Genomic DNA, 17928 nt, shown 5'->3' on the forward strand with positions numbered 1-17928 from the left:
CCACTGAGATTTGTTGGTAATGAAGTTAGCACTTAAATTTCCATCTCTTAGACTTTCATCTTTCTCTCAGCTGGATCTGAGAACAGGGTAGGAAGACTTCTCTGGGGACTTCCCTGGCGGTCCAGTGGTTAGGACTCTGCGCTTCCACTGCAGGGCCCGGGTTTGATCCCTGGTTGGGAAACTAAGATCCCACAAGAAGAAGAAAGCCTCTGCAACTAAAAGCTCAAGGACAACTCAATAAACTCTCCCCAAAACTTACATATTTAAGAACATATTAACATAGGAACAGTGTTGCAAATTTAGCAATAAGAAGTCCTAACAAGAGCAGGTTTCAAACACACGTTCGTCCCCCTTTAAATACAAAGGTTTACAGAAGTGTGAATTAACCCCCGGGGATCATTTCTCTGTAGCCGGTCCTGAGCCGAGCCTCAGCCATCAGTTCCCACGTGGGGAGCTGGGCGTCACGGCCCAGCCTTCCGATCTGAATCTGCACCCCCGCCCGGTGACTGCAGGTGACCGGTGCAGCCCCCTGAGAGCCCAGGCTGGCTGCTCTGGCCTGGCCCACACGCACGCCGCCACCTTGGCCTTGGCCTCCAGCAGGACTTGAAGCCCGATTATTCCCGCGGAGGCCCCGCCCTGCACAGTTCACAGATCCTCATTCTCCAAATGACAGTGTTCCTTCATTCGGAATGAAACGAGAAACTGTTCCAAATGGCTTTTTAAAGGATCAAAGATTTTCTTCCTTATCCATACAACAGCCTCAAAGACAACACCCTCGCAGTAGAATACAATTTTGCGAGGAGACTCGAGGGCTCCTACTGCCCGCAACGTGGGGCTGGACATGCCGTCACGGGAAACGAGGTCCCCATGCGGCCCTCACGGCACCAGCACCGCTCCACGCCTGGCACCCAGGCCCAAGGAGGGGGAGGCCATCACCCCGCGGCACAGACCGGGAGCCGAGGCCGGGAGGAGCGCGGGCTGGGCCCCCAGCCGCCTCTGTGCCCAGGCACGGCCTGTGGGCTGCAGGGAGGAGCCCGGATTTACTCTGAGAGCCACGGGCCCCCCGGGGGCTGTAGGCAGGAGTGAGGCCCGAGTCACCTTCATGGAGACGGTCTGGTCCACGTGTGACAACGGACCCTGGGGAGGTGAGATCGCTGGAGGGTAGACTGGGAGATGGTGACAGATGACAGGGCTGCTCTCAGGGGCCCAAGACCCAGCACAGCTGAAAACTTTCCGCCTAGAAGGTTCTCTCTACGTTCGTTTTACGCTATCAACCCCAAGGTAAAGGCAGGGCTAGAAATGAAGGACACGGCTTGGGGGTGGTCAGTGGACAGAGGCCCAAAGGCCGTGTCCTGAGCAGGGCGGGGATGTGGACTCACCCACTTGCGGTGCGTGCAGCGAACTCGAAGGTCAGGCCGGCCTCCCGCGGCCCCCGCCCCCACCCCCCCACCTCGGCCCGCTGCTCCTCCCCCCTCCCCTCCTGCCCCCAGGGGGCTTCTCTGAGGGGCCCTCTGAGCAGGAGGGCCCGTTACAGTCCCTGCCCCAGCCTCCCGGCCCCTCTCAAGCTCTGTCTGCACAGAGGATACACTGCCCTCTAGGCTTCATCTTCTCTTCATCCTTCTCTCGTCCAACGAGAACGTGGGTTTCAAGATGATTCTCCCCAGGGCCTGGCACACGGCAGGCGCTCAATAAAAGAGTGACTGAAGGGCTGAGCAAGCGGAGGGGTGGCCGGTGGCCCCCGCGGGCCTGCGAGGCACAGCTCAGACAGGCTGGAAACCTCTTTCAGTCCAGGGCTCAGACGCGCCAACAGACACAGAGGCACAGGAACGGCCGCCCAGGGAGACCGCGGAGTCCTCACCGGCCTCACACCGTAACTCCTAACTGCTCTCGCTTTGAGGATTTGGAAGAAATAAAACAGCTCTGAGTTTCTCTGAGGAGGCTGGGCAGAAGGAGGTGAGGCCAGAGCTAGCTGCGCTTTCTCCCTTTGCAGTAACTGGCGAAGTCGAGGCGGCTGCAGAAGGTGGCGCCCCGAGTACACGCTGGTCTCCGAAGGGTCCAGGTCACCAGCGACTCACAGCCTCCTTCCAAACAGAAGTGCCAATCAAAGGTAACGGGAGAGACACCACGATGGAGGCCCAGACGGTTAACCTGGGAAGTAATTCGTGGTCAAGTCTTAGAACCACTGGGGAAGCGGTGGCTGGCACTGCAGGGCCATCTCCCCACAAATGCTCTCTGCTCTGGAGGGAAGGCACCTGGAGGCCCCATGACCCTTTCCAGCTGCACAATCAGACTCGCTGTGCCTTCCGCACTGAACACAGGCCTGAACCTCAGCCAAGGCATACTCTGCTGTCACCTTATAAACACCCAGAGCCAAATCTCTCCACGGCTAAGTGTGCTTTCACCTTCACCAAGGAGGCCCACCCAAGGGGCAGGTGGCCTCGTAAGCCACCTGGGTAGGCGGCCCCCATATCGATGGCCAAGGCCCACCCTTGGGGCCAAGTGGAATCTGCAAAACAAGCCTCTTCCCCAACTTATTTCTTAGACACGGGTCCGCCCAGACCCACCGCGTCAGACTCGGGGCTGGGCCCGGAGCTTTCCAGGGGACTCTGACGCTCACTGAAGTTTCTGAGTCGCTGACCTGGATGACTCGGTAGGGAAGGTAGGGATGTGGATACCCAGGAGGGCAGCTGAGTGAAGGCACCTGTCGAAGCCACGGCCAAGGGGAGGGCAGGTGGGTGGGGAGGCCCAGGCAGCCTGCGGGGACAGGGAGGCCTGAGGAACCTGTGTCCCTGAGCAGGATGAGGATGAGTGGACGGCGGGTGAGGACAGAGAGATTCTGAGTCAAAAAGCGTCCAGTGGAGGGAGCTCAAGTTGGCTGAAAAAAATCCCATCCTGCACGTACTTGGTTTTCAGGGTTACTATTGCCCATGTGAGCGACACGTGATGGGAAGGAAAGAAAGCAGCTGGAGCCTGGGCAGAAACGGTCAGACACAGCACAGCTGGCTGCCGTTCCGCCGGCTGGGCGAACCGAGGCCCCAGGAGAGGCTTGGGCTCAGCGGGCAGCCAGGCCTGGCTCCTTCCAACATCGCCGGCACTTCAGCCGCAGGTTGAGACGCTGTCATCCCTGCTTGTCTACTGAAGATGGAAGTCATCTCTGCTTTCTTCTGGGCCCACCTGCAGCTGGACCTCCAGCCTGTGGGCAGGGCTACCACACAGAAGCTCCTGGGGAAGCTGCAGGGGCCGGTTTCACAAGGCCTTGCTAAGTCCCACCACGTGCTTCCAAGAAGACAGGCTGAAGGTGTCCCAGCTAAGACCTCAGAAATGGCTGATGGCTTAGCCCTTATACTTTGACCACTTCTGTGAAACACTGGCCCAAAACTCAACAACACTACACAAACGCACTAACTGCCTACTATGTGCAACCACTATGCCAGGACCCAGAAGGGAAAAGAATTGTTACTAGTCTGGCCTCAAAGTGGCTGCTTATGTAGTTATGAAGACAGAGACGATGACCGGAAAACTGAGACATTACATGTCATTTTGTGTGTAGTACATTACAAGATGTCAACTTCACAAACTGTTCAAAAAACACTAAAGGAGGGAGTCATCAGGGAGAGCTGGTCCCTACGCACCTACCTATCTCCGTGGAGGAAAACCCCAGTGACCACGCCCCAGCGCCCAGATCATGCTTTGGGGTGCAGACCCGGATGCCGGCGGGGCCACCCAAAGGACACTGAAGTCCTGCTCCCCGGGAGCCCCACCGCTCCTCCCCTCCGTCGCCTCCCTTGCTGAGCCTGCCCTCTGGTGACTGGGCATCGCCTGTTGGGTGAAGTGCATTAAGTCTTCACGAAGGCACAGTCGGCACCCGGACACAGAAACGTGGGCAGGACTCATATTCAGGTCCGGCGGGATGTCCCTGCCCCCAGATGCCCACTGACGTAGAAGCCCGTGAGAAACAGGTCGTGCAAACGGAAAAACAAAACGGAGCTTCAGGCAAGATCACATCTCCCCCACGTTCTGCGGCAGGAACCCCTGAGCGGTGTCTCTCCTGCTTCCTTCCTGGGGTTTTGTCGGGTCACCTCTGATGTGGCAGAATCAGGGTGTCCTGAGAGTTAGGATCTGGGTGAGGAAGCAGGGGTCACACCTGCTCGCAAGAAACGGAGGAGCTGCCAGCCCACGCCACCCCACGCCACCCCACTGGCCCACCAGGAGCACTGGCCGCAGGACGGTGTTTGGACTTGGTTGTAACCCGTCTCCACAGAGGATGAGGGCCTCAAAGGCTTCCACCCAGTCCTCACGTCTCTGATGAAAGCTGACTGTTTACTCTGGGCCCTGGGCTGGGGAGACTCAGCAAGGGAGAGCCATGGCTGACCTACTGCTTTTCCGTTCTGTCAAAAGTACCTCTTGCATCCTAATTTTATCCTTATTTGTCCCCCCCCCCCGTTTTACTGAGGTATAACTGACATATAACCTTGTATTAGTTTAAAGTGTACAACATAATGGTGTGTCACCCTTATTTCAAAATTCTAAACCACTGCAGGTTAACAAGACGGAATAACAAGGACCATTTTTACCCTCTCACCTGAAACGCTAAAACCAAATTTATGAAACAGTTTTCAGACATGAGACATCAGATAGCTCAGCAGTGAAGAACCTCATAAACCGCAGGACATGGAATAGAGAATGCAGCTTCGCAAGTGGGGATGGGGTAATCAGCCCCACATTAGAGGCACCCTAGTCCTACCTATCAAAGGGCAAGACCAAGGCACAAAAACATCATACTGTTTCTGTATAACTTACATCCCAGAACAAGGCTTGCAAATATTTGTAGGAATACAAAAACATCCAGCACTGGAAAAGCCAGAATTCACAACACTGGCATCCAATTAAAGATACCAGGCAGGCAAAGAAGCAGGAAGATGCAGCCTATACATCAACCATATAGACATTCATAGAAGCGAAAAGTCGGCCAGTGGAGCAGAGCCAGAAGCAGCCCAGGACACAGAGTCCGTAGAGAAGCACGACGCAACATCCCGAGCACCCCGCGTCCGAGAGGCAGGGCAGCGTGCATGTCAGGAGACACACCGGGGCACGAGGAAGACGCCCTCCACCTTCCAGAGACGAGCCCCGGACACCCAGCCCAGCCGTCTGCGTTGCAGAGGCCCCGTCCACCTGTCCGCCTGCCGTGCGCTTCCCACCTGCTGCCCCCACCGAGGCCGCTCCCGCCTCCTTCCACACAGGTGGGGATGGAGCAGCCGGCGCCAAACCAACCTCCACGGGGAAGAACGCGGAGGTTTCGACAGGTTCCGGGGCCAGGCCCGCCCACCCGCCGGCCGCGAGAGAGGCCACGGGACGCGAGAGGTGTGGGAACAGCTGCAGCCACGTGAATCCACCTCGAGCTTCACAGAGAAATGACCACACGTGGCTGCAAGTTTCTGGTTCTGAACCGTGTCCAGGTGAACTGGTATCGCTGCCTTGTCAGGCACGGGCCTGGGGGTCTGCGTGGCTGCCCAACGAGGGTCCCGTCTCCGTGTCTCCCTCTGGAGAGCCCGCCTGGCTGCACACCGTCCCTAACTTCTAACAGCCTGACGGTCACACAACCATCCCTGTGTCGGCGCCAGGACCACTTCAGAGAAGTTGGCAGAGCTGGTTGTTTGTAGGCAGTACAGAATGATGGGAGGAAAGGAAAGGAAGAAAACGTAGCTAGAAGAGGGGCTTCACCCCGGGGAGCCCCTCTGCTCGGAGCCGTGGCCCCCGCTCGCGGGGCTGCTGAGAGCGTGGGGAACGGCGAGCCGGCCCCTCGGCCGCTCTGAGGGCCTCCCACCTCCTCAGAGGCCTCGGTCCCCTGAGAAGTGCCACACGCAGATGCCAGTGGCCGCAAACCATCACCCTCTGGGCGTGTGGCGCTGGACCACCACTCGGGACTGTGCCTGGTACCTCACGGGGTCCTCCTGGCGTGCTTTTGGACGTGGCACCGTCCATACCTGCAGAGGGAGAAACTCGTGCTGACGCATCACACAGCTCAACGAAGCTCAGGCAGCCTGCAGGTCCAGTCAGACCAGGAGCAGCATCTTTCCAATCCCCGGGCCCGCATCCCCCAGCGGGAGCAGGAAGTTAGAACCCCACTCCCCTCTCCCACCGCCCATGCTGGGCACGACACGTGGGGTTTCTCGTCCAGGAGCCGCGCCCCCTCAACCAGGGACACCCCTGCAGGTCTGTCCACCCGCATCCCAACTAGAATGTAGGGTCTGTGGAGGCGCTGAGGCCGAGACAGGGCTCGGGCCTCCCGCGTCCATCTGCTTCTCCCCTGAGCTTGGGCGTGGACCTTCCACTAGAAGCCACAGACCCTCCCCAGCCTCCTCCCTGGAAACGCTCTGCCTGCCCCAGGGCCTGAGCTGAAAAACCAAGACAACGGTGAAGAAATAACCAGCAGTTACTGGTGGGGGGGCAAACCCAATGCATGAGGGGCAGCTCCAGGCTGTGGGCCTTTGAAACAATAGAGACAACTTCAGAGCTGCGTGTTCCCAGGGAAGTTGGCAGCTTCGATACCATATTTAGAGACGGAGGCTCAGAATAATATGCTCTCTTCGGAAATAAAGTGACAAGGAGACGGCGGTGCTATGGGTGCAAGAAGGGCCAAGTTCAACATGGCAATTAGCTGAGGCTTAGACGACATCCGCCCTAATTTCCGCACTGAAGACAAGGCCTCTCAAACGGGAAGCAGCTGCCGTTAGTAACCGCACCATTTGGGGCATTACATCCATTCGGCTAAATCAGGTTTCAGTTTCTGCCTCCATCATCTCCCAGCGTCTGTAAATAGCATCACTTCAGCAGTTCGCCCTCGCAAGTCACACGATTAGCCGAGGTCAAGGTCGTGGGACCCACCAACAGACAGAGGCCTGGATCTGATTCCCCGAGGTCAGAACCCTCTGGACGCGCACTGGCCCTGGGATGAGGCTGCCTCACTTTGTGGGGCTCGCCCATCCTCCCCCATCTCTGAGTCCAGAAACCTGTAGGTGCCGCAGGGCCCTAGGAGGCGGCACACACATCATGGTCCCCACACCTGGGGGCCCTGAGTGAGCATGGCAGGGACTGGAGGAAGCCCTTACCCCGAGGGGTCAACCCAGGGGTCTCCTCCAGAAGGCATGGGGGCTCCGGCCACAGTGAGGCTGGGAAGTGAGACAAAGTGTCCTCAGAAGGAGGGAGCGCCGGCCAAGCTCACCACGCGAGGAGGGGCCTCAGGGGAGTGAGCCGTGGAGGGCAGAGCCCAGGGGAGGCACAGGGCGGGCGCCAGGAGAGTCTGATGAAGGAGGTCTGGCGACCGCATCCTCCCTCTGCTTCCAGGCAGCCCGCCTGGGTTCGCCCCTCTGAAGGCCATGCGTTTTCCTCTTCAGAGTTAGCTAGTCTGACAGCTCTCCTGCCTCAGTCCGTATCTCCAAGTCCCCAGAGCCCCGGCTCTGCACAATCCCTGCGTTCTGCAAATCCAAAAACTGGCCCCTAGCCACTTGTCGGGCTGCTGTCACTCTCGCAGTCATTTATTAAGCACCTGCCACGTGCAGGCACTTTGCCAAGCATGAGGAACATTAAGAACGAACACGGGGACCGGGGTCTGGGTGGGAGCCAGTGCAGAGGCTGAGGAAGGACCGGAAGGGGGCTCAGCACGGCTCATTAGGTGAGCGGGAGTGCAGGGCTCCCGGCACAGGGACCCGAGCCTGGAGGGGAGCGGGGAGGCCTGGGTGGCTGGGGTCTCGGCGCAGGGACAGGGACATGGGGGCTCGAGGCACTACACCCTCGAGGCAGCGGAGCCCGGGCTGAGAGAAGGAGGCGGCACAGGGCGGATGAGAGAAACAGAGCTTCCATTACAGTGAGGACACACGCGTGTCAAGGAGCGGGTGTTGGGGCAGGAATTATTCTAAAGAGACACCAGGACATGATCTGAGGACCCCCAACCTGCACCCATTCCTGCGGTCGTCCCGTCTACCCTTGGGAGGTAGATCCCACCCACGTGCCAAAGGCTCCGGCCCAGTGTCCCCATCCTGCGCCTGCGCCTCCGATCTGGCCGACGCCCACTCAGAGGTTTCCCAGGCAGCTGGGTGCTTCCATTCCTCATCTGCCCTCTTTCGCACGGCGTCTTGGGTGTTTGGGGGACAGGTCATCCTCCCGTTTGGCTGACGAGCAGTGAAGCTCCACGCACGGGGCCCTGGGGGCTGGCGCCTGACCCCAGGCCCTCAAGGCCCAGAGCACGGAAGGGAGGCCCTGCCACGTGTGGGGTTTGTCCTCCGAGGACAGGAGTGACCTGGCCCACTCCGCTCTGTCCTGAGCGACCCCCGACGAGCCGGCAGGTGTCCGTGGGCTATGCCTTGGTCCCACTGTAGAGATGGCTGCTGGACGGTGCCTGTCCTTGGAACCAAGGGGGATGAAGAACAGGAGGTGGGTTCCAGGACGCAGGAGGAGGAGCTGGGAAGGCAGCGAGGAAGGGTCTGGGCCAGGGGATGTGCCGACGGACGAGTGCCCCTCTCCCAGAGCCAGCGGCCCGGGCCCTGCTGTGGATGCAGCCAGCAGCTGAGGAGAGTGTGGGTGAGAGGAGGGTTTCTACAGTGCGTCAGACATATGGATGCTTCTGGAGACTGGATACCCGCTCAGAAAACAGCACGAGGCCAGGCCAGCTCAGACTGGTTTAACCGCTTGTCCCCCAGCCCACTCAGCGAGCCCCAGGAAAGAGCCTGCCTGGGATGGGAGCGGGTGCCGCGTCCCCAGAGCAAAGGTCACTCCGGAAAGGTCCTTCTTGGGCAGGTGTCACAGCTGGACTGCACGCGGGGCCCTAGCAGCCTCCCCCCATGCCCTTCAAACCACAGCTGCAGGGCTGGAGAGGGCTCCCTGTAATTCAGCCCTGTGAGGGCGTGATTTAAGACAGGGCAACACCCAGGAGGATGACCACCACCCCAAACTGCCATTCGCCGACACACGCCCCACTCCCTCCCGGCCCAGGCCCAAACCTGCAGACCCCAGATCCACCCTGTGGCCTCAGATGCCTGCTTGTCGCCCAGAGGAAGATGGTCTGAGCTCTATCACCCATGCGGGATGCCCTCGAGGCCGCGTGAGGGTGAGCGTCAGTTCAACGCTTCGAAAGGGAGTGGGTACATAAACAGCGAATCAGCCTCGGGAAACACCTGGCCAGGGCCTCCTTCTTCGGTGCTTCCTGAGGTCCTGGGTCTGTGGCTATTGCCAGGGCCCCTAGGGCAATTGTGCGGGGCCGGGCGCTGTGTCTGGGGAGGTGCAGGACTGGAGCAAGGGCCCTGCTCTGCCTCGGCCCCTGGAGGAGAGCCCAGCCCCCGGCTCAGGGGACCTGGGGGGGCAGGAGGCTGTGTTCAGAGCAGAGCGCCTGGGAGGGCGGTGGGCACACAGGAGCCCCTACGCCCTTGCACTGAAGGAGCGTCTCCAGGGTCCAGTAGTTGAGCCCCAGGGGCACTGACCCCCAGTTGGCTGAGTGTCTGAGCCACGAGAGCCTCAGGAGGCCCTGCAGACTGGTTTCCAGCCCCGAGCCCACACTCTCGGCCTCTGGGATGAGCCCGAGTCCCTTCCAGAGCAGGGGTGCCAGTGTGCCGGGCTCGGCCTCCCGCAGGGGCACCATTACCTGCCTCAGGTTCCCTACAAAATTTTTTCTTAGCTTCTTAAACTGCATTTTAAAGAGAATTGCAAAAATGTTAGCTACACCACTTCACAGCTGCACAACTGCACCAGCACCTCCCAGATCAAGCCTCGAAGCCTCTCCACAGCCCGGGGGCCTCCCTCTCGCTTCTTGCGCTTGGTCTCCCCCAGGGCACCCCCTTCCATCAGCCGGGGGTGAGGGGGGAGTTCTGCTGCTCCTGAACTTCCCAAAAGGGAAGAAAGTCTTCAGTGCACTCTCTTTTCCATCTGGTTTCTTTAAAAAATGTGTCCGGGAGCTGCATCCATGCTTTTAAACGTCCGTCCTTTCACCTTCTCTGCCCCCCACTGGGCAGATGTCCCAGCTCCACAACTCGTCTGAGTTGACTTCATTTTGGGGCGTTGTCACAGGCCCCTGGGATCGTTCTGAGTAGGGCTCCATGAGAGTCTGCCTTGGAAGAGGTTCCACTGGCCAAAGATGTCGGGGAGACAGACTCTCCACGTCTGGACAGCGCTGTGGTGGTTTCATGCGTCGAGTTCTTGGGTCTGAAGCCGCAGATGGAGAAGACCACCTCCCAGAGTTGAAGCAAATGCACAAGTGAGGCCGGAGGTGCTGTGGACTGTGGTCCTCGCCGGGGTGGGAGGGGGCAGAGAGCAGAGTGTGTGTGTGCACGTGTGTGCACATGTGTGCCCCTCGCAAGTGTACCAGAGAGGGGAGTGTGTGTGCGGACTTACTGTTGGGGAGGGTCTGAGAGTCACCCAGGGAGTTGCTTCAGAGTACATGTAAGAACCGCGGGTTCAGGACATGTAGGGGAAGGGGAGGAAAGGGCCGGAGATGAGGCTGGAAAAGCAGAGGCTAATAAGCGCAGAGAGCCTGGGCCACCCACCCCAGCCAGCGGCCTTCATCTGGCAGGTGCCGGAATCCACTGGCCCACGGGGCTCAGCAGGGGCGAAGCTGGCCATGTCCCCTGCATCGTGTGTGGCCCGCCCTGGGCTGGGGGAGCACAGGCTCTGAGCGAGGAGGCTGGGGGCCGGGAGTGGAGCCCAGTTGAGAGCCGCTGGCCTGCGATCGCACCCGGCTCTGGGCCTCTGCGGAATGGGGGGCGGTCCTGCACACGTGGGGTGCGAGAGGCCGGACAAGGACTCCTCAGGAGGATCCGGGGCCCACGCCCCGTGAGCACTGGCTGAAACGACTCCCGGGGGTGACGCAGTGCGCACAGGCGCGGCGTGGGGTCAGCCTGGGGACGTGCGCATGCGGACATGTGCTGACAAACAGCAAACACACACACAGCCCATAGCGACCAGGGGCTGAAAGGTCAAAGGTTCTGAACGCTCCTCGCTTGGCCACCACCCATAACTTATTCACTGGAAACCCAGAGCATCTCGGTCACAGAAAAGAGGCAGGAAGCCAACAAGCCTCAAACAAGCCCGAGCACGCTCCACTCCAGGGCTGGAGCTGAGGAGCCACCCCAAACCCCAAGTCCGGGGAGCCTCAACGTTCCCTTCAGCTGTTGGCCGTGTCCCCGGGGAAGCTGCTTCCTGTGGTGAGCTCTTCTCCCGGGGGTTCTGGGGGCAAGCCCAGCAGAACCTGGAGGGTGTCGGAGAAATGGGGCCGGGCCCAGTTTTCCGTGAGAAGTAGGGAAGATCCTCACGGGAGCCCTGCCTCATTGCCCACGTGGCAAGATGATGCGCTAGGATGGACCACCCCCAAGAGGCGGAGGCAGTTCTCACAGCCTCAGGGTTGAATAAAACCCACATGTCATCCCCATCTGAACTCAGATTACTGTGGGGTAACCGTCTTCCCATGAGGAGAGGTCACCTCTGGTCTGGTGAAGCAAACAACAAAGGGCAAGAGAGGGCGTGGGTCTGGGAGCCTGGCCTCACCACCACGTGCAGGAGGTGTAAGTCTGGGAGCCTGGCCTCACCTCCACGTGCAGGAGGTGTGAGTCTGGGAGCCTGGCCTCACCTCAACGTGCAGGAGGGGTGAGCCTGGGAGCCTGGCCTCACCTCCACGTGCAGGAGGGGTGAGTCTGGGAGCCTGGCCTCACCTCCACGTGCAGGAGGGGTGAGTCTGGGAGCCTGGCCTCACCTCCACGTGCAGGAGGTGTGAGTCTGGGAGCCTGGCCTCACCTCCACGTGCAGGAGGGGTGAGCGTGGGAGCGCAGCCTTACCTCCACGTACAGCAGGGGGAAGATCCCGATCTTGTCTCCCAGCATTCCCTCCGCCCAGTTGTCATCCACTCTTCTGATTACAGTCAGGACTTCATCCTGGAATTGCCCCGTGCAGGCAAGCACAGGGACACGCACAAAAACAGAACCAAGAGATCGGTTAGTGTCATTGAAGCTAAGGAAAGACTCTAAGCGATGACTCATTCTGAGATGGGTCGTGAAAACCGTTCCTCCCCACATCTTCACCCAGGATCTCTCTTCCTCTCCCATATTGATTTTAGCGGCAAAGAGCCTCCAGGGGAAGTGTGTGGCAATTCACAATCTAGTGAGCACTTTAAAATTCATGTTCCTAATATTTGCTTATAAATATAATGGTTTTCAACAAATATAAATTCAACTAAGTATAAAACTTTCTATGTTCCTGCCTCCACCAAAGCACAAAAGATGACCCAATCCAACTCCATTTATTTAGAGTCGTGGAAGCTCTGAATAACCCTGTTAAATCCGTGTCGTGCCAGGCAAGTAGCAAGGACAGAGGCAGAAGGTGGGCAGACGCAGGAGGAAGGAGGGGCGTGAAGCAGGGACACAGGCGGGCGGTGAGGGAGGACTCGTCCGGTGCCCCCGGAGGTGCCACGAGCCGCGGGGACAGAAGACAAGGGCGGGGGAGAGGACGAGGAGCGAGGGGACGACCGGGCAGCAGCAAGCGTCGGGGGGCCACGCTGGTGCCGCACGGGGTGCAGTGGAACCGTCCACGGGCTGTGTGCCCAACCGCCCTCCACATCAAAACTGCCTGCCTTTATCCCCCAGGACCTGCATGGACCCCAGAGGCCTGCCTGGCGCTGCAGTGCGCTCAGGAGCTGACAGCCAGAGCAGCCTTGTGGGTCCGGCTGGGTCTGAAAGCACAGCCTGCCTTACCAAGGGGCCTTCGACCCCTTCGTGTGAAGCAGTGATGTGGGGTGTGGGCCCCTGGGGTCAGAGGGATGTTCCAGGCCAATGGACTTCCTGACATCACCGGAGAAGCTGCTTCCCTGCGAAAGGAGGGGCCGCACAGTTTGGGGAGTTTATCTGGGGCGAGGGGGGATGAGGTGATGGGCGCTGGACGTGCCTCCCAGAGGACATGGGGCGGGAAAGGCAAGGCCGGGAGTCTGTACTGGCAGGTCCCCATGCTCCCTTCCAAACCTCCCCCTCCTAGGGGTTTAGGGGACAGCACAGGGGCAACCGCACCCCTCCTTCTCCAGGTCCTCACCCCAATTTCCCAGCTTAAACAAGTACCAAATAACAAGGGCTGTGTGACTTCAAAATATTTCTTTTCCCAATTGATACAGTCTAGAAAACGCAACAGACACTGAGGGAATCTAGGCTTTCCCACGTTTCGGGGTGGCTGGTTCTCCACGGCAGGGTGACACCGACAAGAGTTTCCTTGTAGTCAGTGCTCGGCCATCAAGGTGGCGGGCTTTCCTGATAAGCATTAGGGCCAAAGTGGCCGAGTGGCTTGAGAAGGGATGAGCAGAGAGGGCACCTTGCTTATCTCACATAAAGTTCATGACCAGGAGAGCCCTGTACCCATAATAAACTCCACTCAGACTCAGCCAAAGGGCGGCCCCCAAGACCTCGCCAACGGTGCAAAGGAAAAGGTAACTGAAGGCTTCCTACAAGCCAGAGCTTTTGCAAGAGCAAAATAAAACAAAAAAAGACATTTAATTTTGTAAAATTAAAAGTTAAAAAGAAAAAATACCAGATTAATTTTGGTAAAAAATAAAATACCATAATATCTACACGGTTATTTGAGACTGGTCTAGAAATTAGAGCCATAGAAATAAAAGGAAAAAAATAGGAAGTATAAATATTGGGAAGAAAAATCATATGATTTTCTACCTAGAAAAATAGAGCAGTAGTTTAAAATTAGAATAAGAATTTGAGAAAGGCTGATAATTTTAAAATAAATACATGAAAATCATTGGGTTTCCCATCTACCAGCAATAACCAGTTAGAAAATGTGATTAAAATTGGCTAATCATTAAAAAAACAAAATTAATTCTCTAATTCACTGTATATGCCAAAATTAATTCCCTAAGTATTAAAGATTTAAATGTTAGAAAAAAACCTTGAATAACCAAGAAGAAAACGTGAATAGATGTTTAATCTTGAGGTGGGGAATGGTCTTAAGAAGTAAATAACAGGGGCTTCCCTGGTGGCGCAGTGGTTGAGAGTCTGCCTGCCAATGCAGGGGACACGGGTTCGAGCCCTGGTCTGGGAAGATTCCACATGCCACGAAGCAACTAGGTCCGTGAGCCACAACTACTGAGCCTGCGCGTCTGGAGCCTGTGCTCCGCAACAAGAGAGGCCGCGATAGTGAGAGGCCCGCGCACTGAGATGAAGAGTGGCCCCCGCTCGCCGCAGCTAAAGAAAGCCCTCGCACAGAAACGAAAGACCCAACACAGCCAAAAATAAATAAATAAATAAATAAAAACAAGCTCCTGCTTTGGAAAAAAAAAAAAAGAAGTAAATAACAAAGATTTGGTTACAGAAAAATGAAATTCTCTATGTTAAGAACAGCAAGAACAAAACAAAAAGGGAAATACTCTAGAAAAATACTTGCAGGACAAACTGGAGACAAAGACCTAATATCCTTGCTACATAAGGACGTAAGAGACACAGCAGGAAAGAGAGACACATACTTTAAAAGAAAAACAGGCATTTTATGTCCAAATATCAACAAGGAAAAAAAAAATTACTAGACATCCTAAAAGGCAAAGAACAGTTTGAAGAGACAGAGCAAGCATCAGAACCAGACTCAGATATGGCAGGAATGGTGGAATTATCAAACAGGGAATTTAAAACAACTGTGCTAAGGGCTCTAATACATTAAGTAGACAGCATGAAAGAACAGGTAGGCAATGCAAACTGAGAGATAGTAAGTCCAAGAAAGAAGCAAAAAGAAATGCTGGAGATCAAAACACTGTAACAAATAAAGAATGCCTTTTATAAGCTTATTAGTAGATTTAACAGCTGAAGAAAGAATCTCTGAGTTTAAGGATGTCTCAACAGAAACTTCCAAAACCGCAAAGCAAAGAGAACAAAGACTGAAAAAGAAAATAAACAAAAACCCAAAACAGAACAGAATATCCCAAAACGGCAGGATAACTACAAGAGGTGTAATATACACGTAACAAGAATATAGGAAGGAAAAGAAAAAAAGGAACAAAAGAAATATTTGACACAATAATGACTGAGAATTCTCTACCCTGAAAAATAACCCTTCAATAGTGAGAAAGAAATAAAGACTTTCTGAGACAAACAAAAATTGAGGGAATTTGTTGCCAGTAGACCTGCCTTGCAAGAAATGTTAAAAGAAGTTCTTTAGAGAGAAGAAAAGGTACATAGGTCAAAACCTTGATTCTACATAAAGAAAGAACATTGGAGAAGGAATAAGTAAAGGAAAAATTAAAAAAACAGTTTGTTCAAAATAATAATAGCAACAATGTATCTAATTACATATGCTTATGTACATACCATATATATGTATATCATATATATAGTGTTTGTGTATATATATATATATACACTTATGTATGTTTATATATAAGTTAAATGAATAACAGCAATGACAAAAAGGACAGGAGGAAGGAATTAGGATTATTTTGTGATTATAAGGTACCTGCACTACCTGTGAAACAGTACAGTGTTATCTGAATGTGGACCTGGATTAGTTGTAAATGCATATTGCAATCTCTAGGCCAACCACAAAAAAAGTTTTTTCAAGGTACAACTGATATGCTAAGACAGGAGAGAAAATGAAATCATTTAAATTGCCTAGTTAAAACTGCAAAAGGCAAAAAAAGGATGGAAAACAAAAACAGGAACAAAAGTCAAAGACAACAAATGGGGTAAATATTAATTCAACAGTATCAATAATCACTTTGAATAGCAATAGTCTAAATGTACAAATTGAAAGACAGAGATTGTCAGGGTAGATCAAAAAAACAATACCCTACTATATGTTATGTACCAGAAGCGCATTTTAAATATAAAGATATATATAAATTAAAAGTAAAGAGATAAGGAAAGATATACCATGCTAACACTAATCAAAAGAAAGCAGGAGTAACTATACTAATTTCAGGAAAAGCAAACTTCAAAGCAAGGAAAGTTATGAGGGATAAAAAGGGGCATTACATAATGATAAAGGTGTCAATTCTCCAGGAAGATAACAATCCTTAACATGCATGCACCTAACAACAGAGTGTCAAAACACGTGAAGCAAAAACTGATAGCGCTACAAGGAGAAACAGATGAATCCACTGTTACAGATTGGAGACTTCAATGCCCCACTATCAGAAATGAACGACCCAGCAGGCAGAAAATCAGTAAGGACCAAGCTGAACTCAACACCACCATCAATCAACTGGATATAATTGACATCTATAGACTACTTCATCCAGCAATGGCAAAATACACATTTTCTTTGAGGTCACATGAAACATTCACCAAGATACATGACATTTGGGGCCATAAAACACACCTTAACAATGCTAAAAGAACAGAAACCATACAATGTCTGCTCTCAGACCACAGTGGAATTAAACTAGAAATCAATATCAGAAAGATAATTGGAAAATTCCAAAATACCTGGAATTAACACAATTCTAATAACATTTAGTTCAAAGAAGAAACATCAAGAGAAATCTTAAAATATTTTAAAACAAATGAAAATAAAAACACAATTCGTCAAAATTTATGAGCTGCCGTGAAAGTAGTGCTTAAAGGTAAATTTATAACACTGAATGCATATATCAGGAAAGAAGAAAGATCTAAAATCAATAAACCAAGCTTCCACCATAGGAAACTAAAAGAGAAGAGCAAGTTAAATCCAAAGTAAACGGAAGAAAAGAAGAAATAAAAATTCGAGCAGAAATCAAGGAAGTTGAAAACATGAAATCAATAGAAAAAAATCAACAAAGAGCTGCTATTTCAAAAGATCAATAAACTCAATTAGCTTCTAACCAGGATAACCAAGAAAAAAACAGAGGCAACACAAATTACTAATATTAGTAATGAAAGAGGGGACATTACCACAGATCTCATGGGCATTAAAAGGATAATAAAGAAATATTATGAACAATTCTATACCCACAAATTTAATAAACGAAGTGGACCAATTTCTTTAAAGACGCAATCTGCCAAAACTCACACAAGAAGAAATAGACAATCTGAGTAGGCCTATATCTGTTAAAGAAATTGAATCAATAATTAATAAACTTCCAAAACAGAAAGCACCAGACCCAGATGGGTTCTGAATTCTACCAACATTTAAGGAAGAAATTATGCCAAATTCTCTAACAATTTATTTCAGAAGACAGAAGCAGGAGGGCTACTTTCTATCTCATTCTATGAGGCCAGAATTATACAAACTAGACAAAGACACAGTAGGCAAAGAAAACTAAAATGTCTCTCATGAACAGAGTTGCAAAAATCCTCAATAAAATATTAGCAAGTTGAATGCAACAAAGTATAAAAAGAACTATATAGCATGACCAACTAGGATTTATCCCAGATATGCAAGGCTGGTTTAACATTCAAAAATCAATTACTGTAATCCATCACCATCAACAGGCTAAAGAAGAAAAATCACATCCTCACATTAATAGATGCAGAAAAAGCATTTGACAAAATCAAACGATTCATGATTAAAAAAAAAAAAACCTCTCAGTAAGCTAGAAATAGAGTGAAGCTTCCTCCACTTGAAAAGGACGTTCACAAAACCCTTCAGCTAACATCATACTTAATGGTGAGAAATGTGACGCTTTTCCTAAGATCAAGAACAAGGCAAGGATGTCCCCTCTAACCACAGCCTTTCAATATCATAGTCAAAGTCTTAGCTAATGCAATTAAAACAACAAAGGGAAACAAAAGGTATACAGATTGGGAAGAAAGAAACAAAACTGTCTTTGTTTGCAGATTACATGATTGTCTATGTAGAAAATCTGAAAGAATCAACAAAAAACTACAACCAATGAGCAATTATAGCAAGGTTTCAGAATATAAAATTAGTATATGAAAGTTAAATATTTTTCTATATACTAGCAATGAACAAGGGGAATTTGACATTAAAAAA

The 17928-nt window shown here is 52.9% G+C and overlaps 1 protein-coding gene across 2 annotated transcripts in view; it reads right to left on the reverse strand.

Moving 5' to 3' along the window:
- SH3RF3 (SH3 domain containing ring finger 3) overlaps positions 1 to 17928 on the reverse strand; it is a 215760-nt gene that overhangs the window by 87316 nt on the left and 110516 nt on the right. For both annotated transcript variants that reach the window (XM_057558593.1, XM_057558592.1), the window contains one exon: positions 11817 to 11912. In XM_057558593.1, the coding sequence (XP_057414576.1) occupies positions 11817 to 11912 (96 nt within the window). The remainder of the gene's footprint in view (positions 1 to 11816; positions 11913 to 17928) is intronic.

The sequence above is a fragment of the Balaenoptera acutorostrata genome, chromosome 12 (genome assembly GCF_949987535.1).
Source record: "Balaenoptera acutorostrata chromosome 12, mBalAcu1.1, whole genome shotgun sequence".
In the NCBI taxonomy this organism is placed as follows: domain Eukaryota; kingdom Metazoa; phylum Chordata; class Mammalia; order Artiodactyla; family Balaenopteridae; genus Balaenoptera; species Balaenoptera acutorostrata.